At 48.6% G+C, this 22,458-nt stretch overlaps 1 protein-coding gene across 1 annotated transcript in view; it reads left to right on the top strand.

Moving 5' to 3' along the window:
• The window catches only part of STS (steroid sulfatase), a 153,551-nt gene that overhangs the window by 123,187 nt on the left and 7,906 nt on the right, over nucleotides 1–22,458 (top strand). The window contains exons 8-9 of the mRNA XM_061138059.1: nucleotides 6,890–7,049; nucleotides 17,321–17,442. Coding sequence (XP_060994042.1) covers nucleotides 6,890–7,049; nucleotides 17,321–17,442 — 282 coding nt within the window. The remainder of the gene's footprint in view (nucleotides 1–6,889; nucleotides 7,050–17,320; nucleotides 17,443–22,458) is intronic.

The raw sequence follows: 22,458 nt of genomic DNA, 5'->3' as shown, positions 1-22,458 counted from the left end.
TTCTCCAGGCCAGAATACCGGAGTGGGTAGCCTTTCCTTCTCCAGGGAAATCTTCCTGACCCAGAGATCAAAACCAGGTCTCCTGCATTGCAGGTGGATTCTTTACCAACTGAGATTCCAGGGAAACCAAAGGATCTATGGATTAACTCATTGAAGAAGGGAACGGAAGTGATTGTGTTGGAAAATCCACTGATAGTGGCAATGGATTGGATATGGGGTTTGAGGGAGAAGAAAACATCAACCATCATCAACCATCAAACCATCATTATGGTTTTTGGCTGGTGTGATTGGATAGGTAGAGGTTCCCTTGAGGACTTGGGACACCTGGGCAGAGACCCGTATTAGGTTGTTGTATGGAGAGGTATATGAGATCATTAAGAAGATGTGTTGAATATAGAAGGTGAGATGGTAGATGATCCAACAAAGGAGACAACAGAGAGAGTGACAGGGAAAAAATGAGAGATAACCAGGAGAGAAAGTGGTCCAGGGAAGAACGTGGTCTGCAGAAATGGATGCTGACAAATAGTCCACTTCAGCCGGAATTCCATCAGCTCCACTAGCTTTGTTCATAGCAATACTTTCCTGAGGCCCACTTGGACTGCAAGGAGATCAAACCAGTCAGTCCTAAAGGAAATCAATCCTGAGTACTCACTGGAAGGACCGATGCTGAAGCTGAAGCTCCAAGACTTTGGCCACCTGATGCAAAGAGCTGACTCATTGGGAAATACCCTGATGCTGGGAAAGATTGAAGGCAAGAGGAGAAAGGACATGACAGGATAAGATGGTTGGATGCCCTCACTGACTCAATGAACATGAGTTTGAGCAAACTCCAGGAGATAATAAAGGACAGGGGGGCCTGGCGTGCTGCAGCCCATGGGGTTGCAGAGAGTTGGACACAACTTAGCGACTGAAGGAGAAGGCAATGGCACCCCACTCCAGTATTCTTGCCTGGAAAAATCCCATGGACGGAGGAGCCTGGTAGGCTGCAGTCCATTGGGTCTCTAAGAGTCAGACATGACTGAACGACTTCACTTTCACTTTCATGCATTGGAGAAGGAAATGGCAACCCACTCCAGTGTTCTTGCCTGGAAAATCCCGTGGGCAGAAGAGCCTGGTGGGCTACAGTGCATGGGGTCCCATGGAGTCAGACACAACTGAAGCGACTTAGCACACAGGCACAGTGAGGATAGTTGGAATCAATGAGGATGTCAGGTTTCCAAGAAGATCGTGGGAAATGAGATCTAACATGTAGATGGAAGACTGATCTTTGTAGAGATTGCAAAGTATAATGCTTATACTGGATTATATATAACTGAATCACTTTGCCATATGCCTGAAACTAATACAACATTGTAAATTAACTATATTCTAATTATTAAAAAAAAAAGAAAAAGAAAGGAACGATGCTCAACGAACTATGGTAATTGAGCCAGATCCAGTCTGATGGCTGATTTGGTAGACCAGGATTTCCTGAAATAAAGCCACCCTCATTTGCTGGAGTCTGGCCCTGCTGTTTCTAAGCTAGCTTCTGAGAACTTGGGCAAACCAATGACACTCCATGAAATAGCACCCCCCCCCCGCCCCCCGCCACTGTCCCCGGCCCTGGCCCGGCTCTTGAGAGAGAACACGTGCCAACCCTTGGCTCAGATAATTTTGCTGTTTGATGTCTGGCTTCAATCATCACCTTCAACTTTTCAAACCAGGTCAGTTATTTTAAGGGTGTTCCGCAGTTCTTCACCTTTCCTCTTCGTCAGTGACGTGAGCAGACAACTGTTCTTTATTTTTGGCCTGTTGGGCAGTGGATGATACTTTGATAGAAGCTGGGCAGTTCTGTGCCCTGTCCCATCTCTATCTGGTGGCCTGTTAGTCTCTTGGATGAACGCATCGAGGAGAATGGAAGCTAGAGCATCTTGGGTGAGATGCTGCTTGGGTTAATTACATTTGTCATATGTTTCCTTGTTGTTGTTTAGTTGCCAAATTGTGTCCCACTCTTTGTGACCTCCATGGACTGTAGCCCGCCAGCCTCCTCTGTCCACGGCATTCTCCAGGCAAGAATACTAGACTGGGTTGCCACGCCCTCCTCCAGGGGATCTTCCTGACCCACGGATCAAAACCACATCTCTTAAGTCTCCTTCACTGGCAGCTGTGTTCCTTACCACTAGCACCACCTGGGAAACCCACATACACACTACTATTTATAAAAGAGATACCAATAAGGACCTCCCGTATAGGACAGGACTCAACTCAATCCTCTGCGATAACCTAAGTGGGAAGAGAATCTGAAAAAGAATAGATATATGTGTGTATAGACAAATCACTTTGCTGTGAATCAGAAACTAACACGATATTCTAAATGAACTACCCTCCAGTAACAGTTTTTTTTTTTAAATACCCAATGCTCTATGCCTGTCCCCTCCTGCTGTGAGAAATTGAGACGCTGGAGCTGTAGCTCGGTCATTTAATTCGGGCGGGCACTCTTGAGAGGCATTGATGGGTGCGTTCTTCAGCGCTGAGCCACAAGGGAAGCCTCTGCTTCCTTCTGGTTCACCTCAACCCAGGGAAGCAGTGTTATCTAGGCAGGGGGACGCCTAAGAGGAGGGAACAAAATGACAAATGGAATACTTCGTACAACTCTGTGCCCAGATGAGGCAAAAGAGTGACAGGCATACGCTCCTGCCACTCAGAGGCACTGGACCTGCGGGGTGGCAGCATTCGACGAAGACGGGAATGGAAGGCGGGTTTGGAGACAGCTGTTCCTAACAAGAGTCTCAGAGTGAATGGTGGGGGAATTTTGCAGACATACTGACTCAGTCACCATCCGTTTGTGATTCCCCATCAGGACCGAGGACCAGCAGGATATTAAACGTGCGCATTTGACGGTGACTCGAGCAGGGTTTTAAATTTAGACCGTGCTCTTTCCTCTGTCCGGGCGTTTTCGGAAAGAATGAATCCAGCCTCCATCACCTCTTTTTTTTTTTCTTGTATCTTCCTTACAACACCCCACCCCGCCCCGCCTTGCTCTGCTAACCCTCTTTCTCCTTCTCTAGCCAACACAAAGGTTGTTGATTTAGAGCCTGTGTTCCCCCAGGCAAGAGGCATTTTCTGGGCTTGTTCTTGGCCCCCAAGTTATGCACAGCATGTTTTAAACAGGCACTACTCTGCGGGGTGGGGTGGGGTGAAGTAGTATGTCTGTTTTTCCATCCATCCCCGTGTTCTCTGCCAGAGGGACCCAGTAGCCCTGGCCTCTCTGAGCCCAAGGCTGCCGTATTTCCGTCTGCCTTCCCCGGGGTCTGTGATTGGGAGGCCTTGGTGAGCGTCTTCTGGGGACATTCTGACCCACTCCCGGCTCCTCCCTGCAGCCCCCCCCCTGTTAGCTCTTTCATGCTCTGCTTAGTTACTTTTGAATTGCTTCCCAGGTAGCACTAGTGGTAAAGAATCTGCCTGCAATGCAGGACGACCCAGGTTTGATCCCTGGATTGGGAAGATCCCCCACTGGAGAAGGAAACGGCAGCCCACTCCAGTATTCTGGCCTGGAGAATCCCATGGACAGAGGAGCCTGGTGGGCTGCAGCCCACGGGGTCACAGAGAGTGGACTGAGCGACTGACTCTAACTCTGATGAAAATGCTGCTGTTGGTGCTCTCCTGCCTTCCAGGCTGGGGGTGCTTGTCCCGTGGAATACTCACATCTTCTGTGTTTGCAACACGCAGCCCGGCCCGGTTGTTCCGTGCCGGAGCCTGCCGGCAAACGAACTGGTCAAGAACGCAATTACCAGAGTACCTAGGAAAAAGAAGACTCAGAAAGAAGACTCAGAAAGAGAAAGATGGGGTTCAGAGGGACGGAGTCCGCTTGCATCTGACTCCGCCAACTTTATTGAAGAATACCACGCCTATATATACGCTAACAGGCGTTACTAAGAATAGATCAAGGGTTTGCATACGTGCAGAGCTACAGATGTTTTAAATTCCCACACTCAAGATCAGTAAAGCATTAATTACCCTAGCGCCCAACATGATTAAGATCATTAGAACATTAGATAGAAAACAGGCTTCATCAATAGAACAATAGATGGAAAACAGGTTTCAAGCATGATGAGCTTATCAGCACCAGAAAAACAGGCAAAAAGGTCACCGGTGTGTTTTTTCCCTGAAGGAGACAAATGCCAGTCTATAACAAGAAGGGGTGGCAGGACAAAGAGAGACCTTTTGATCTCTCTTAGAGCCGTAAGGGGCCTGTACATTCAGGTCGGCTCCCTGCAGATCCGAGTGCCCACGGGCACAGAACCAATATTTTCATTACCTGGGTCTGCCTTAACAAGTCACCACTGCTTTGGTGGTTCCGAGCAACCCAAGTGGATGACCTTGTGGTTCTGCAGGTCCGATGTCCAGAATGGGTCCACGAGGGCTGAAATCAGGGCGTTGGCAGAGCCACGTTCCTTCGTGAATGCTCTCAGGAACGCCTACTTCCTTGCCTCTTCCAGTGGCCAGAGACCAGCTGCATCCCTTGTCTTGGGGCAGCTCTCTGCATCCTCACAGCTCGTCACGTAGCATCCTGAAACCTCTCTCACTACGGCTCTGACACCAACACCCCCGCCTCTCTCTTTCCCTTAGAAAGACCCTCAAAATGAGATTGTGTTCGACCCAGTCACAGAGCCTGGAATAGACTCCCCTTTTGTCATATGAGGTGCCATATCCCCAGGTTCCATTTGAAGACATATGGGAGTTCTGTTGAGCTTCCCAAGTGGCGCTATGTTAAAGAACCCGTCTGCCAATGCAGGAGACGCAGGAGACACGTGTTTGCTCCCTGGGTGGGGGAGATCCTCGGGAGGAGGAAATGGCAACCCCCTCCAGTATTCTTGCCTGCAAAATTCCATGGGCAGAGGAGCCTGGCGGGCTACAGTCCGTAGGGTTGCAAAGAGTCGGACACGGCTGAGTGACTATACATGCAGCATACAGGGGTAAGATTATCCTGCCTTCCGCCAGTGGTAAAAACTAGAAATGGAATTGGAACCCCGTGACCTCAGAGTCATTGTTCTCAGTCTTTTTTTGTCAGTCTTGGTTGCTGCAAGATTTCACCGTCCCTGGTTACAGAGTCATCACTCATATCCACCATGCAGTGCTGGCCATGTGTCATGCATGTAGTGACCATGCCATATGTATTGGGTTGGCTGAAACGTTTGCGGGAAACCTGGGTTCGATCCCTGGGTCGGGAAGATCCCCTGGAGAAGGAAATGGCAACCCACTCCAGTACTCTTGCCCGGGAAATTCCATGGATGGAGGAGCCTGGTAGGCTACAGTCCATGGGATCACAATGAATCAGACATGACTGAGCAACTTCACTGGATAAGTTTGAGTTTTCTCCATCATATGGAGCAGCTTGAACAAACTTTTCGGCTAACCCTATATATATATATGTATGTATGTGTATATATATATGTGTGTGTGTGTGTGTGTATGTGTATATACACAAAACATATGTTATAATGTATTATATATTATTATACATATTATATTATATTACATATATATATATATTATGCATACTAGCCGAAGAATTAATGCTTTTGAACTGTGGTGTTGAGAAGACTCTTGAGAGTCCCTTGGACTGCAAGGAGATCCAACCAGTCCATCCTAAAGGAAATCAGTCCTAAATATTCATTGGAAGGACTGATGCTGAAGCTGAAACTCCAGTCATTTGGCCACCTGGTGTGAATAACTGATTCATTGGAAAAGATCCTGAGGTTGGGAAAGATTGAGGGCAGGAGGAGAAGGGGACAACAGAGGATGAGATGGTTGGATGGCATCACCAACGCAATGGACATGAGTTTGAGTGAGCTCTGGGAGTTGGTGATGGACAGGGAAGCCTGGCGTGTTGCGATTCATGGGATCGCAAAGAGTCGGACACGACTGAGCGACTGAACTGAACTTATATAAAATTAATGTATAACTATGTTATAATTTTATATATGAATATATTAAATATATAATTCATATATATTATAATTATAGATAACTTTATATACTTTATAATTTATATATAAATTATATATAATTTTATATATTATTATATATGACTTTATATATTATATAACTATTATAATTATAGATAACTATTTTATAATTTATATATGAATATATATTAAATATAATTTATTTTATAATTATAGATAACTTTGTATACTTTATAATTTATATATAAACATATATAATGTTATATATTAACATTAATATGACTTTATGTATAACTGTTATATATAGCTATATATTTTATAGTTTACATATATGAACATATTAAACAAATGCTTTATATATAATTACAGATAACTTTATGTATTTCCAGTATATAATGATGCATTATATATATTGCATATTTTATAATCATATATAACTTAACATATATGTTTTTCATCACAACAGGCACAGTGTAGTTTTTAGTAATTTTCTTTATTTTTGGCCGTCTGGGTCTTCGTGGGTACCCGGGCTTTTCTCTAGCTTGGAGACTGTGGGCTGTTCTCTCCTTGCTGCTCAGACTTCACTGCAGTGGCTTCTCCTGTTACGTAGCGCGGGCTCCAGGACACTCGGACGTCAGTAGCTGCAGCTCAGGGGCTCAGTCATTCCAGCCCCGCGGGCTTTAAGCAGGGGCTCAATACTTGTGGCTCACGGGCTTAGTTGCTCTGAGGCAAGTGGGATCTTCACCGACCAGTGACGGAACCCGTGTCTCCTGCTCTGGGAGGCGGGTTCTTTCCCACTCGAGCCCCCGGGGAAGCCGCAGATAACTAGGAGATTCTCGTCCCATCCCTGTTGTCGGAGCACTCGGTTCTTCCAGACTGGCCGCCCCAGGGCGGGTGTTGGAAAGGCAGATCTCCTTGACGCGTCTCCTTCTGCGTTCCAGGGGGAAAAGCCAACAACTGGGAAGGAGGCATCCGGGTCCCCGGCATCGTGCGGTGGCCGGGCGTGATCCCGGCTGGCCTGGAGATTGACCAGCCCACCAGCAACATGGACATCTTTCCCACGGTGGCCAAACTCGCGGGGTCTCCTCTGCCTCAAGACAGGTACCCTGACTCCCGGCTCCCTGCGATGCTCTCACTTAGGTTTTGCAGGCCAGGGAGCTCTTTATCACCTGCTCCGTGGCAGGCTGCCTGCCACTTACGGCCACTTATGGAAGATAACTGGTGGGTTAAGGGGCTTCCCTGCTGCCTCAGCTGGTAAAGAATCCACCTGCAATGCGGGAGACCCTGGTTCGATTCCTGGGCTGGGAAGATCCCCTGGAGAAGGGGATAGGCTACCCACTCCAGTCTTCTCGAATCCGCCTGCAATGCAGGAGGCCCTGGTTTGGTTCCTGGGCTGGGACGATCCCCTGCAGAAGGGATAGGCTACCCACTCCTGTCTTCTTGGGCTTCCCTGGTGACTGTGGTGGGTCCAGCAACTTAAGCATGGCTCTGTCCATCCTGTTATCCCAGGGGAAACAAAGTCTGAGTCCTGATGGGGCTGGATGCTCCGTGTCTTTGTTTTGTTTTGCGTTCTTCATTTAAATTTGATTTCCCTGTCATGTAGGATCTGCAGTTTTTAAATTGGAGAATAGTTGCTCTATGACGGTGTGTTGGTTTCTGCTTTCCCACAGTGTGAATGGGCTATAAGGATACACATATCCCCTCCCTCTTGAGCTTCCCTCCCACCTCCCATCCCTCCCCTTGAAGTCATCACAGTGCCCCAATCTGAGCCCCCCGTGCTACACAACAGCTTCCCACAGCCGTCTGTTTTACATGTGGTTGTGTATATATGTCAGCGCTGCCCTCTCAATTCATCCTATCATCTCCTCCCGCTTGTGTGTCCACAAGTGTATCCTCTGTGTCTGTATCCCTTCCCTGCAAATGGGTTCCTCTCTACCAGTTTTCTGGATTCCATATATGCATCCATATCTGGTATTCGTATCAGCTGACTTAATTTCTTCTAGTCCCTGGATCCATCCACGTCTCTAGGAAAGATCCAGTTTTGTTTCTTTTTCGTGGCTGAGTAATATTCCATCACATGCACGTCCCGCTTCTTCTTTATCCATTCACCTGTTGATGGACAGCTGGGTTGCTTCCATGTCCCAGCTGTTGTTAATAATGCTACAGTGAACATCGGGGCACATGTGTCTTTTACCATTGCGATGGGCTTCCCTGGCGACTCAGCTGGTAAAGAATCCGCCTGCAATGCGGGAGACCTGGGTACCATCCCTGAGTTAGGAAGATTCCCCTGGAGAAGGGAACGGCTACCCACTCCGGTATTCTGGCCTGGAGAATTCCATGGAGTGTATGGTATATGCCCAGGAATGGAATTGCAGTCTTTAGCTGAGCTTCCCTCTTTTGGCATACGATGGATTTTCTCTCCCTCTGTCTCTCTCTGTCTCATTGGCTTGCAGCAGGGAAGCTGGACAGAGTAAGCCCCCTCCTCTCATCACACACGCCTCCTCCCAGCCCCACCCAGCGGCTCTTTGCTGCAGGAGCACCGAGAAAGGGATCTGGCTCCTCCATCAGGCCTGTTTCCCCAGCACGTCTTCATCTCGCAGGTTCTAAATGAAACGTCTTTCTCTTCCATTTAAATACAGCTTCCGGTGACATCGCCGACGGTTTCTCCTTAAGTGTTATGACCCATCCAAAGAGCTCTGAGTGAGGCGTGCTGATTAATTGTTTTCATTAGTCAGGTGGCAGCCGATGGGGGTGCACAGGCCACAAATCCGGTTTAAATTCAGCTGCCAGGGAAACCCAGCGGAGACTGAGAAACCAAGGACAAAAACAACAGCTCGGCCAGAGCTGAGTCCAGGCGGAGGTTTGCTCAGCTCCTTTGTGTACAAGCTTGGTTCACTCTTCCCTTTTTTTTCTTTTTTCCAAATTTCTACATTGGGTATACCTTCTGCCAGAGGTGTGCCCACGCACCACACACACACATACACACACACAAATGAGAAAGGCGAAATTATAGAGTGTAGCCCTTCTTACATGTTATGACCCATCTGCAGAGTTCCAAGTGAGGCACGCTGATTAATTGTTTTCATGGAGTTCTGGTCTCAAGACCCTCACAAACACTTCACTGATCGAGGAACCCAAAGGTGCTTCTGCCTCTGTGGGTGGTATCCATCTATGTTCACCATATTAGTACTCAAATCTTCAAATCAGAGTCTTTAAACGCAAGAGCGCCCAAGCAGACATTGAGTCAGCTGGCAGAGTGATGATGGAGCCTCCGGGGAGAGACCCTCCATGAACTCGTGAAAGACCAGTGATGCAAGAGATCAAAGAATGTTTTGAATCGCCATGGAGATCGTTTCAGCTGGTAGACCTCCTGATAGATCTCAGGGAATGCCCATGGGTGTCTGGACCACACCTGGAGAGCAGCTGGTGCTCCGGAGAAGAACAGAGATCCTGGAGCCGTACTGCATGCCGGGCTTCGCATCTTGGCTGTTTTCACAGCTTCAAAGCCCCGAACTTCCTGGGCCTTGGTTTCTTCTCCTGCAAACGGGTTCAGCCTTGAATGCTGCCAAATGGGTTGATGTGAAAATGGAAAGCGTCAGAGTGTCGGCAAGTGCAGAGTGGAGAGGCATGAACACTTGTCCTTTGTGCTTCGCCCACCATAGGGAAAAAGAGTTATTGCAGCTTCCACATTTAATCTCCACTGGGGGTTAGGCGGTCATCACTTTGAAGGCTGAAGGGGGGCTTCGACGATCTTACCCTCCCGTCACACTATTCTGCCTTTCCTCTAAGGATGGAAAACTCAGCAGTGGGAACTCATCAAAACTCTCTCTTTTTTTTTTTTTTTTAAAGAGATTTTATCTATTTCTCCACTCTCTGCAGCGTAAGGAATTTTTAGTTCCCTGACCAGGGATCGAACCCATGGCCCCCTGCAGTGGAAGCATGGAGTCTTAACCACTGGGCCGCCAGGGAAGTCCCAAATGTTTTTTCTCATAGACAGTCAGAAGTCTCCCCGCTTCTTCTGTCTGCTCTTTAGCCCTGGTTCTTGCCCTCCGTATAAATGTGAATAGTATTGGGAACAGTGCACACAGACTGTTCCGATTGCTGCTGTTGTTCAGCCGCTGAGTCCTCTCTGACCCTTTGCGACCCCGTGGACTGCAGCACGCCAGGCTTCCCTGTCCATCATCAACTCCCAGAGTTTGCTCAAACTCATGTCCATCGAGTCAGTGATGCCATCCAACCGTCTCATCCTCTGTTGCCCCCTTCTCCCGCCTTCAATCTTTCCCAGCATCAGGGTCTTTTCCAGTAAGGCACCTCTTCCCATCAGGTGGCCAAAGGACTGGAGTTTCAGCTTCAGCATCAGTCCCTCCAATGAACATTCAGGACTGATTTCCTTTAGGATGGACTGGGTGGATCTCCTTGCAGTCCAAGGGACTCTCAAGAGTCTTCTCCAACACCACAGTTCAGAAGCATCAATTCTTTGGCTCATGATATCATATCATCCCTGCTCTTTTCTCTCATAGTGTTTTTTTAGCCTCATCGGGTCATAGTTGGGGCCCTCGGGATCTCCACTGCGTGTTGTGGGATCTTCCGATGCAGTGTGTAGACGCTCTAATTGTGACCTGCGGATTCTACTTGTGGCATGTGGGTTAGTTGCTTGAAGGCATATGTGATATTAGTTTTCCAACCAGGGATCGAACCTGTGTCCCTGGGGTTCAAACCCATTTTGCAAGGTCATTGCAAGGTGGATTTTTAATCATTGGACCACCAGGGACATACCACGGGCTCTCACAGCATCTTTAAATGGTTTTCCATCTCACTGGGAAGAGGCCAGGGAAGGCAGAAGTCCAGAGGCAAAGAGGGAGATTCTTAAAGGGAAATCTCCCTGCTAGCACCTCCTCCCCACCCCAACCTGAGGGTGATGGAAGTCATCCTGGCTTCCTCACACGTGCCCGTTGACGGAGGAAGCCAGCCCGCACCCCTGTTAATCAGACCCAAGTCTTCTCTGCGTGAGCCAGTTTCGTCAGTAGGGCCCTTTCTGAATATTGAAGGTCCTTCCTGCGGCTCTCATCTGCTGATGGTCTTACTCAACCCAATGACGCTGCGTCGGGGTGGAGGTCCCTCTTAGATGTCACTGTTATCAGGAAAACCTTATTACAACTTTTCAGTAATGACAACTGGATAATATTCTTCTATTTATCCAGTCTCTTCAGTCGTGTCCGACTCTTTGCATGCCTGTGGTCTGTAGCCCGTCCGGCTCCTCTGTCCATGGGAGTCTCCAGGCAGGAATACTGGAGTGGGCTGCCATGCCCTTCTCCAGGAGATTTTCCCGACCCGGGGACTGAACCCAGGTCCCCTGCACTGCGGGCAGATTCTTTACAGTCTGGGCCCCCAGGGAAGCCCCCTATTTATCCATCTCCGTCTATAAAGCAGACACCGGGATGTTTCCTCTTTAGAAAACACCCTGAACTCTTTCCCGCTACTGATGGATGGGAATCAGCGTTCCTGAGCGCCCACTTGAGAAATGTTTAAAGGGACCTTTCTTAGGAGAAAAAGCACATTCAGAGGGTTGGACCCAGGCTACGGGACAATCACTTAATGAAGCGCCCTGGCATTTTTCCATATGTTTTGTCTCACGAGAGGGTATTTTGTTCACAAGACCCTCTGGAAGGACAAGGACAGCCTTGTCGTTGTGAAGAAGCATCTCATGTCTGGTAGATACCTCTCCTGATCAACCCTAGCTCGGTGAGAAATGAAAAGCCATTCCAGGCAGGCTTTCTACTTAGCTACAAAGAGCAGTGATCCCGGGGTTACACAGAGAGACTGTTGTGTGGCTAAGTCTCCGCCGTGAGGTTTCTCTAATTCAGCCCGAGGTGTGCCTTGTATGGGACTCCCATCCACAGTGAATCTCCCCGCCCCCCAGGCCCACTTGAGGGGTGTGTTTGCTTTTGGTGCCATAGCTTACCTGTGGCCGTCACCCCGGCACGTGCAGAAAAATCCTTTCCCCCTGGTCTTCCGATAAGCTGATTCTCAAAATAAAGGGAGGACCGTCTCTCTTTGTTGATATAAGACATAGGCCCCGAGAGCTAGGTGCATGGTATAGATGGACCCGTTGGCAGGGCAGGGATTGGGAGAAAGATGTAGAGAACTAATGTGTGGTTTGTCAAGGGAGGACGGGAGGGTGGAATGAATTGGGAGATTAGGATTGAGACATACACACTGTTGACTGTTCTTGTTGTTCATGTCGTGTCCAACTTTCTCAGCCCCACAGACTGTAGCCTGCCAGGCTCCTCTGTCCCTGGGAGTCTCCAGGCAAGAAGACTGGAGCAGGTTGCCATTTCCTCCTCCAGGGGATCTTCCCGACTCAGGGACCAACCTGTTGTCTCCTACATTTTACCACTGAGCCACCTGGGAAGCCCCTCCACTACTGATGCTGTGTGTAAAATAGATAACTCACGGGAGCCTACTGTATAATGCAGGGAACTCTACTCAACGCTGTTTGGTTTCCTGAGTGGGAAGTAAATCCAAAAAAGGGGGGATGTACATACAGCTAGGCTTCCCTAGTAAACTCCGGGAGTTGGTGATGGACAGGGAGGCCTGGCGTGCTGCAGTCCATGGGGTCACAGAGAGTCAGATACAACTGAGCAACTGAACTGAACTGAATGGAATGGCGATGCTGTGTGTGACTTTGAGAGTGTATGGGCCACTCTGCCACAAAACGTGATGTTGTAGGAACATTTCCATTCTAGCCATCCCAACTATTTTGATAGCTCAGACACTGTTTAAAAGTTTAGCTCGGTAGAATCACTTTCCATTTTTCATGGCAGAAATGAGCCTTTTTTTGACAAGCCATATTTCTGGAGCAGTATTCAACGGTGGTTTCCATCACTGTGTGATTTATTACCTGCTTCCAGGAAAGAGCACGTTAGATGCAGGATATAAAAAAAAATTAAAAATGAGACCTCTCTCTGCATTGCAAGGAAAAAGAAGGTTGCCAAACAGACCTTGCTTCTCTCCTTTAAAAAAAAAATAAAAAACTTAAATCTATTGCTTGGAAGTAAGAAAGGAAGTTTCTGAGACTTGGAGACTTCTTTTTATCCCTAAGTCCCCCTTTGTAGGATCAAGGCCCAGTTTAGTCATGAGATACTAATCTTAAGAAAATGGTTCTTAAGCACTGAGTTTTGTGGGCATATGTTGACACACAGCTTCCAGAAACAGAGGTAGAATAACACCATTTGCAGCAACACGGGTGGACGTGGGGATTCTCATACTGAGTGAGGTAAGTCAGACAAAAAAGGAGAAATATCGTATGGCATGCCTTGTATGTGGAATGTGTTATAGAAAGAAATGACACTAATGAATTTCCTTACAAAACAGAAACAGATCCACAGCCTTAGCTTATGGTTCCCAGGGGGAAGGGATAGTCAGGGAGTCTGGGATGGACGTGTACACACTGCTGTATTTACCATGGAGAACCAGCAAGGACCTGCTGGCCAGCACAGGGAACTCTGCTCAATACTCTGTAATAACCTTATGGTTCCTAGGGGGAAGGATGGGGGAAGGGATGGTTAGGGAGTCTGGGATGGACGTGGACACACAGCTGTGTGGCTGAGGTCCTGCGGTGTTCACCTGCAAACTATCACAGCATTGTTCACTGACTCTACTGAAGTATAAAAAGAAAAGATTTTTTGTAAAAGAATAAAATAAAAAAAAGTGAGGTAGAGATTGATTGGGAGAAAAGGAGATCCATTGCCAGTCTTGAACCTTCATGGAAAGGCCTTATCTCCGTGTGGACATAAAGGTGATGGAGAGAGCTGGGGTCCATCTCAACCTCAGAATTTTTAGCCCAGAGTTTTTCATGCTCCAGTCCTCCGCTCTCCTCCTTTCTCCTCATCCCTTGCTTCTGTTCCACGTCTTTAGGATCTCATAGCCTTAAGGACGGGCTTCCCCTGTGGCTCAGCTGGTAAAGAATCCGCCTGCAACGCGGGAGACCCAGGTTCAATCCCTGGGTTGTGAAGATCCCCTGGAGAAGGGAACGGCTCCCCAGTCCAGTGTTCTGGCCTGGAGAATCTCATGGATACAGTCCATGGGGTCGCAGAGAGTCAGGCACGACTCAGCGGCTTTCACTTGCAGTCTTAAGGACTGAGTCTTTGTGGAAATGTCGCAATACCTGCCATTTCAGCATAGAAACAGTATTCAGAGCACACGCAGCTTTCGGATAGAATTGTCTGTCTACCCTGTTCCTCTCATGGCAAGTAGCAAGCAGGCTTTGAAAGCGAGCCAATTCTGTCTTTTGTTCTTATTTTTAACTTAACGATAATGGAGTATTTTCAGTCCTGTGGACTTTGGCACAGCGCGTGATGGATCATTCAGGGTGGGTGCCGGACGGGCACCCAGCAGCAAGGCTATAATTACTTTATGAGGCTTTTAGTGACACCAGAAGGCACCACCAAAAAAAGAAAAAGCCTGAGGGACATCGGGCCTCTCAAGAGTGCTCACCCAAATTATATGAGCAAGTAAGGACGACCCTATATGCAAGGCAGCAAGAGACACAGATGTATAGAACACACTTGTGGACTCTATGGGAGAAGGCGAGGGTGGGATGATTTGAGAGAACAGCTTTGAAATATGTATATTATCATAAGTGAAAGAGATCCCCAGTCCAGGTTCGATGCATGAGACAGGGTACTCGGGGCTGGTGCACTGGGATGACCCAGAGGGGTGGGATGGGGAGGGAGGTGGGAGGGGGGATCAGGATGGGGAACACATGTACACTCATGGCTGATTCATGTCAATGTGTGGCAAAAACCACCACAATATCGTAAAGTCATTAGCCTCCGATTAAAATAAATATATTTTTTTTAAAGTTCCAATTTCTCATAGTAGGAGAGGAGAGACATAGTGTGTTGGTTGTTTTTTTTTTTTCAACTTTTGTTGGAGGGTAGTTCATTCACAGTTTTGTGTTGGTTTCTGCTGCATAGCAAAGTGATTCGTTTACGCATGTGTGGTGTGTGGTCAGTCGCTTAAGTCATGTCCGACTCTCTGCATTCCCGTGGACTGCAGCCCGCCAGGCCCCTCTGTCCATGGGGTTCTCCAGGCAGGAATACTGGAGTGGGTTGCCATTTCCTCCTCCGGGGGATCTTCAGACTCAGGGATGGAACCCGAGTCTCCCATGTCTCCTGCATTTCAGGCGGATTCTTTACCAGGGAGACAGCGGTGTTATCTATTCTTTTTCGGATTCCTTTCCCATACAGATTATTACAGGGTATTGAGTTGAGTGCCCTGTCCTATACCATAGGCCCTTATTAGTATCCGTTTTATATGTGGCTTCCCTGATAGCTCAGTTGGTTAAGAATCCGCCTGCAGTGCAGGAGACTCCGGTTTGATCCCTGGGTCAGGAAGATCCGCTGGAGAAGGGATAGGCTACCCACTCCAATATTGTTGGGTTTCCCTGGTAGCTCAGCTGGTAAAGAACCTGCCTGTGATGCAGGAGACCTGGGTTCCATCCCTGGGTTGGGAAGATCCCCTGGAGAAGGGAAAGGCTACCCACTCCAGTGTTCTGGCCTGGGGAATTCCATGGACTGTACCGTCGCAAAGAGCCAGAGAGACGACTGAGCGACTTTCACTTTCTTTCCCTCTTGTATATGGTAGTGTCTTTCTGTCAATACTAGGCTTCCAATGTATCCCTCCCCAGCTTCCCCTCTTTGCTGGCTATAGGTTCGTTTTCTACATCTGTGACTCTATTTCTGCTTTGCAGATAAGTTCATTTGTGCCTTTCTTTTTTTTTTTTTTTAAGATTCCACATATAAGCATTATCATTATGATGTTTGTCTTGGGAGTGTTTTTAATCAGAGAAAGAAAACCCTCAAGTGCAACAATCTCACTCTTTGCAGGTATCTTTCTGCCCCAGGTTTTGGTGTCAATGAATCAATGCCTAGTATCAAGGCATAGGATCAATGCCTTCCATTTCTCTAGTGGGTGTTAATGTATGTTTCACTCAAAACAGAAGTTTAGACTTTTTTTTTCCTTTACTTAACCTCCGAAAGGGACTTTACCACGTGGCTCAGTGGTAAAGAATGTGCCTGCCAATGCAGGAGACATAGGTTTGATCCCCGGGTCGTGAAGATCCCCTGGAGTAGGAAGTGGCAACCCACTCTGGTATTGTTGCCTGGAGAATCCCATGGACAGAGGAGCCTGGCGGGCTACAGTCCGTGGAGTCGCAGAGAGTCGGACATGACCTATCGACTAAACAGCAAACCTCCAAATAGTCTTAGTTTGCTCCTCACCCACTCTACACAGTTATCACTTGCCATCTGGTAAGTTCCACCTTTTGGCACAATCATTGAAGAGATACATTTACCTTCGAGACCATAAACATATGTGTCATGTGTATATGTAGTATGTAAATGTGTGTGAGTATATTTCCATCCTTGGGATAGTTAATATCATCATTATTATTTGCTGTTCACTTCATTGGGACTTAGAACTTTGTTTTCACTGAAGCCTATCCAGTCTCAGTTGCCCCATGCTATATATATTATCTTTTTCTTACACACAGATTGTCAGAAATTCTTATTTTCAACAGATCTGGAGTTTGTGAATAAACGGCCAAGGCAATAAGCAGAAAAGTAGGTGCAGAACTAGTAGAAGGTCTTCCCACCCCCTTCTTCCCCTACCATGTCTGCACGTCTGGTCTCTACATCTGCACCTCTGTTTTCGCTTTGCAAATAGGTTCACCAGTACCATCCTTCTCGCTTCCGTATATGTGCCTTCATATACAGTATTGGTTTTTCCCTTTCTGACTTACTTCACTCTGTATGACAGACACTGGGTCTGTCCACATCTCTGTAAATGATGCACTTTTGTTCTTTTTCATGGCTGAGCAATATTCCATTGTATATATATAGCACATCTTGTTTATCAGTTCTTCTGTCGATGGACATCTGGGTTGCTTGCACATCCTGGCTATTGTAAATAGTTTTGTGGTGAAGACTAGGGTGCCTGTGTCTTTTTGAATTAGGGATTTTTTCAGAGTATATGCCCGTGAGTGGGTCCGCCCCATGGACGTGTGACACTGGGCGAATCACTCCGTGTCTCTGTGTCATGATCCCAGGATGACACAGGTCCCCACTCACAGTGTCGCTTTGAGGGTGGAACTAGTTCACGCCTGAGCAGAGCTGACCTGCCTCCCTAACATGGCATACGGGCATACCATGCCCGGGGATGGTCAGTCGGTGTTCTCAGCGTTCCTTGCTGAACGACCATGTTGTAGCCCCATCTCGCCTTCGTGTACTGAGGGGCAGCTCGGTCGCCAGGGTGTCTGAGCCCTCCCGGCGGACGTGGCCACCTGACGCCCCGCCTGCTTCATCCCCCAGGATCATCGACGGCCGGGACCTGATGCCCTTGCTGCAGGGGCAGACCCAGCGATCGGAGCACGAGTTTCTCTTCCACTACTGCAACTCCTACCTGAACGCCGTGCGCTGGAACCCGCCCAACAGTGAGTAGACGTGTCTCTCCTCCCGTGTATCCTTCCCTGCCTTGCTTCGAGGGCTGCGTGGCATCAGAGAGGGGCAGGGGAAGAGAAGAAAACCGCAAGAGGGCATTGCTCTCGCAAGATCCCCTCCAGAGACGCTTGGTTTGGTTTTCCCTTCCTCCTCTTCCTACTTTCTTCTCTCGAGCCTGCTGGTTACCACGGTTGTCTCGGCAGACCAGGGCGGTCACCCAGCTCTATGCCAGTGCTTGCTGGCTCCTTCCTCCTGCGGGGACAGAGGACACACCAGGTGATCGGCAGGGTTCTGAAGCTCCTTTCTTCTCGCTCCGCCAGCCACCCAGCTGCGTCTCCTGGTCCGACCTTCCGTCTGAGTTTCTGCCCAACAGCCCCTCTGCTCTGGCATGGCCTGATGGCGGTTCCCTCTGCTGAGAACGACTTTCTTTTCCTTCCTGGTTAATGCTTACCCACCTCCCGTGATGCCCCTGAAATGCCATCTCCCCTGCCTGCGGTCTTCTAGCTTTGCACCGGTGCTGGGTGGCTTTAACATGTCTACCTGACCTTGTCCGCTGAGCCTCATAGGCAGCGGGCGGGTCACGACCCGCCGATCTGTCGATCGGCTGGGTCACAGATTCTCTGTGTGTGTCTGCTAGCCGTAGATGTTTAAGACAACGCTCAGATGCGTTGACGGCATCGTGGTTTCCAGACAGGTGTGTTTTACATCTGTGTCAGTGACAAGATGTACCCGATACTTTGGGGTCTGCCGACAGCAGATATAAAAGTGCATTTCCTTTTATTAAAAATCCTTCTTTGTTCAGGTATGTGTTTTTGGTGGCACTGGGTCTCTGTTGCTTTGCGGGGGCATTCCCTAGTTTTGGCGAGCAGGGGCCACGCTCCGCTCACAGTTTGCAGGCTTCTGATTGCAGTGGGTTCTCTTGTTGCAGAGCACCGGCTGTAGGGCGCTCAGGCTTCACTTGTTGCGGCCCGTGGGCTCAATAATTGTGGCTCCTTGGCTCTCGAGCGCAGGTTCAATAGCTGAGGCACGCAGGTTCAGTTGTTCCACGGCAAGTGGGATCTTCCCAGACCAGGGATCAAACCTGCGTCTCCTGCATGGCCAGGCAGATTTTTAACCACTAAACCACCAGGGAAGTCCCAACGGGTGCGTTTCTAACAAGCCTGAAGGACCAAGCGGAGCCAAGCGAGGATCATACGTGTAGTGATAGTCCCGCATCTGGTTTTCATACACGTAAATATAAAATTACAGCCCAAGGAGATCCAACCAGTTCATCCTGAAGGAAGTCGGTCCTGAAGATTCATTGGAAGGACTGATGCTGAAGCTGAAGCTCCAATACCTTGGACACGTGATGCAAAGAACTGACTCTTTAGAAAAGGCCCTGATGCTGGGAAAGATTGAAGGCGGGAGGAGAAGGGGACGGCAGAGGATGAGACGGTTGGATGGCATCACTGACTTGATGGACATGAGTTTGACAAAGCTCCAGGAGCTGGTGGTGGACAGGGAGGCCTGGCGTGCTGTAGTCCGTGGGGTCACAAAGAGTCGGACGCGACAGTGACTGAAGCAAAACCATCACTGAGATGCCTAGGCATCTGTGGGAACCCAGCACCTATTATACCCCTGTTGTATATCTTAGAGGTCGATGCTGATTTAGACTCTCAAGTGCCTCTTGAGAGAGGGAATGAAGCTCCCTTTTTCTCTAGCATGTTTTGGGTTCTGCTCCCAGATGCGAGATTCTCCCAGAGCATCTTGTCACCACACTGCCAGCTGATGGCTCATTCTTAAATTCAGGGGATTCTCATACCAGATTTCAGTGCAGTCCTGACCCCATCCTCGTCACCCAGCCGACTTACCCAAGACAGCATTTACAGAGCAGCTGTTCCATTATTTTTCAAGTGGGAGATTGTGACCCTTCCTTTGTCCACAGAAATCAGACCAGGTTTACCCTGGAAAGTTTATACTTTAAATCTGGAAGAGTTCCCCGTGATAACTTCTGGAAGATTTCCTACTTTAAATCTGTATGACTTCCTTGTGTCAACTTCTGGAAGATGAATGTAGCAAAACCACACGCCCACAATTCTAGGCTTGGAAGGACCCTATTCACCTAACTCATCCATGTGTCCATCCCTTCTAACGTCCATAGGCACACTGTCTCTTTTTTAGGTTAATTGGCAGCGTTTTTGGAGGAGGAAAAATGGCAACCCACTCCAGTACACTTGCCTGGGAAATCCCAGGGACAGAGGAGCCTGGCGGGCTGCAGTCCATGGGGTCGCAAAGAGTCGGACATGACTTGGTGACTAGACAGCTGGCAGCATTTAAATCTGAGTCAGTTCAGTTCAGTTCAGTCGCTCAGTCGTGTCCGACTCTTTGCGACCCCATGGACTGCAGCACGCCAGGCCTCCCTGTCCATCACCAAGTTCTGGAGTCTACTCAGACTCATGTCCATTGAATTGGTGATGCCATCCAACCATTTCTTTTAAATCTGAGCCATCTCATAAATGAGAAATATGGTCCTCCCCATCTCCAATTTTTTTTTTTTTTTTTTTTTTGCTTTTTGTTTCATGTTGAGGTATACTTGATGAACAGTGTTACCTTCGCTTCTGGTATTCAGCCAAATGATTCAGTGATACATATACACGTATCTGTTCTTTCTCACATGCTTTCTCCATGTAGCTTGCTGCATAATACTGAGCAGAATTGTCCATGCTATTCAGTAGGTCCTTGTTAGTTATGCATCTTAAACGTAGCAGTGTGTCCACGTTCCCGCTTCCTTTTATACTAAGCCTGAAAGAACCATAGAGAACCAAGTTTCCGGGGCTCTTGGCTGTTTAAAGACGGATGGCATTGCATCCTGAACCTTGCCGAATTGCATATATGTAAAGCCAGCCGCCTCCACTTACAGGGGCCGGAAGGAACATATCGGCTCAGGGTCTGGGGAAACACAGTTATGTGGAGGAATAAACAGGAAGGGGCAGAAAATGGGGGTCAGTGAGAAAAAAACAGACCCAGATGCTGAGAGGCGGCAGGCCCGGGGATCAGATTTGCTGCTAAGACAGACACAAGGGACATTTCCTCTTATGCAGCTCATCACTGTCTTTCTGCCTCGAGGCAGTGACAGAGGAGGGAAAATGACAAGTCTTTCGGTGCCGGAATCATCCATCTAGTCAACCCGTCTGAGGAAATCATGGGTTTCTTTTTTTTTAATCCGTCTCTCATCTCCTCTGGGGATCGTGGCCGCTGTGGCTGTCCCTCGTGTCTCCCTGGAGCTGTTTGCTCAGTATCCGTGTCTGCTTATTTGTTCTACACGTATTTACTGAGCATCTACCACGTGGCCCCTGCTAGGCTGGACTGGACACCTGTAGGTGGGCAAAATATACTGAGTTCTCTGCCCAGGAGTTGCTTGCCTCTTAGGTGACGGTGGGTGCTGCCGGCTGGGCAAACAGCCGGGAATGCAGACTTGTTTCAGGAAGTGTCCCTTGCCCATGAGGATTACTAGTACTGCGTGAGTCCTAGTTGGAAGAGAGGGCTTAGATCATCTCGTAACCGAAAGTGGGGGGGGGACGCCCAAAAGCTGCTGGATGCCCAAAAGCCCCTGAAGAGGGCAGGGTGGTGGGAAGGAAGAGTTTGCTTTATCTGGGATGCTCTTAGCCAGAGATGGCTGGATGGCATCACCGACTCAATGGGCATGGGTTTGAGTAAACTCCAGGAGTTGGTGATGGACAGGGAGGCCTGGCGTGCTGTGATTCATGGGGTCGCAAAGAGTCGGACACGACTGAGCGACTGAACTGAAGTGAACTAGCCAGAGGGGGAGTGGAACATGTGTCCAAAGGCTGACTCCTTGCTCCCCCCTCCCCCCTGACAGTCGGAATGTAAAAGCTTTTATAGACAGAGGGGCTGCAGTTCCTTGCAGAAACAGCACAGTCAGCCCTGCTGGTCATCTTGAAACTGATCGTCGGTGGCCTGATCAGTACCATCTTGATTCTGTTCGGTACAGCTCATATTTCAGTCCCACTCGGGCCAGTGGTGCTAGCAGTCAAGAACCCACCTGCCAATGCAGGACGCATAAGAGACGTGGGTTCGAGCCCTAGGTGGGGAAGATCCCCTGGAGGAGGGCATGGCAACCCGCTCCAGGATTCTTGCCTGGAGAATGCCACGGACAGAGAAGTTTGGAGGGCTACAGTCCAGGGGGTCGCCAAGGGTCAGACAGGGCTGAGATGACTTAGCAGAACAGAGCACAGTCTTCAGTCCCAGGGTTGATTGGTCTCCATTTCTCAGAGGCCAGTTCTGGGAATTAGGGAAGGTTAGGGCATGGCTATAGTCTGGTCGTCATGGAGTTAATATCCTCCCCCTGGTGGGGACTTCAGTATCTATAAAACAGCTCATGAAACCTGGCTTAGAATATTATCTATATAGCCTTCGGCACTCAGTCACTTCATTCGTGTCCGACTCTTTGCCACCCCGTGGACTGTAGCCCGCCACGCTCCTCTGTCCATGAGATTCTCCCAGCAGGAATACTGGAGTGGGTTGCCATTCCCTTCTCCATAAACCCTTTGAGCTTTCCTTGAATTTGCTTGAATTTACTGCATGACTACATTGTCATTATTTGGTCTCCTGTGACTGTCTTCCTTGGTCTCTGCCTGTTCTCACTTCTACTGACTAAAGTTATTCTTTGGCACAAGGCTTTCCACAGACAAAAGGCAGACTGAGGACCTTAAGGTCCCACTGTGTTTTCACTTTCAGATCCGTATCGGCAGGAGACTGTGGGTTAGCATAGAACTTAAACCAGTCCTAGTTGGAGGACGTCACTTGGATCATCTCAGATCCATGTTGGTAGGAGAGTGTGGGCAATTCACAGACGTTGAACTAGTACTGTTTAGAAGAGATGGGCTTGCGTCTTCTGAGATCTATGCTTGTAGCAGACTGTGGTCATCACCACCTGGAGGACGCTTTCTGTAATTCTTAGAGGCAAGAGTATTGCTACCTTGAGCTCCAAAGTATCTTGAGCTCCAGAT

Source organism: Dama dama, chromosome X (assembly GCF_033118175.1).
Source record: "Dama dama isolate Ldn47 chromosome X, ASM3311817v1, whole genome shotgun sequence".
Lineage (NCBI taxonomy): Eukaryota > Metazoa > Chordata > Mammalia > Artiodactyla > Cervidae > Dama > Dama dama.
The sequence above is the reverse complement of the archived record's forward strand: the minus strand, read 5'-3'. Positions and strand labels throughout refer to the sequence as shown.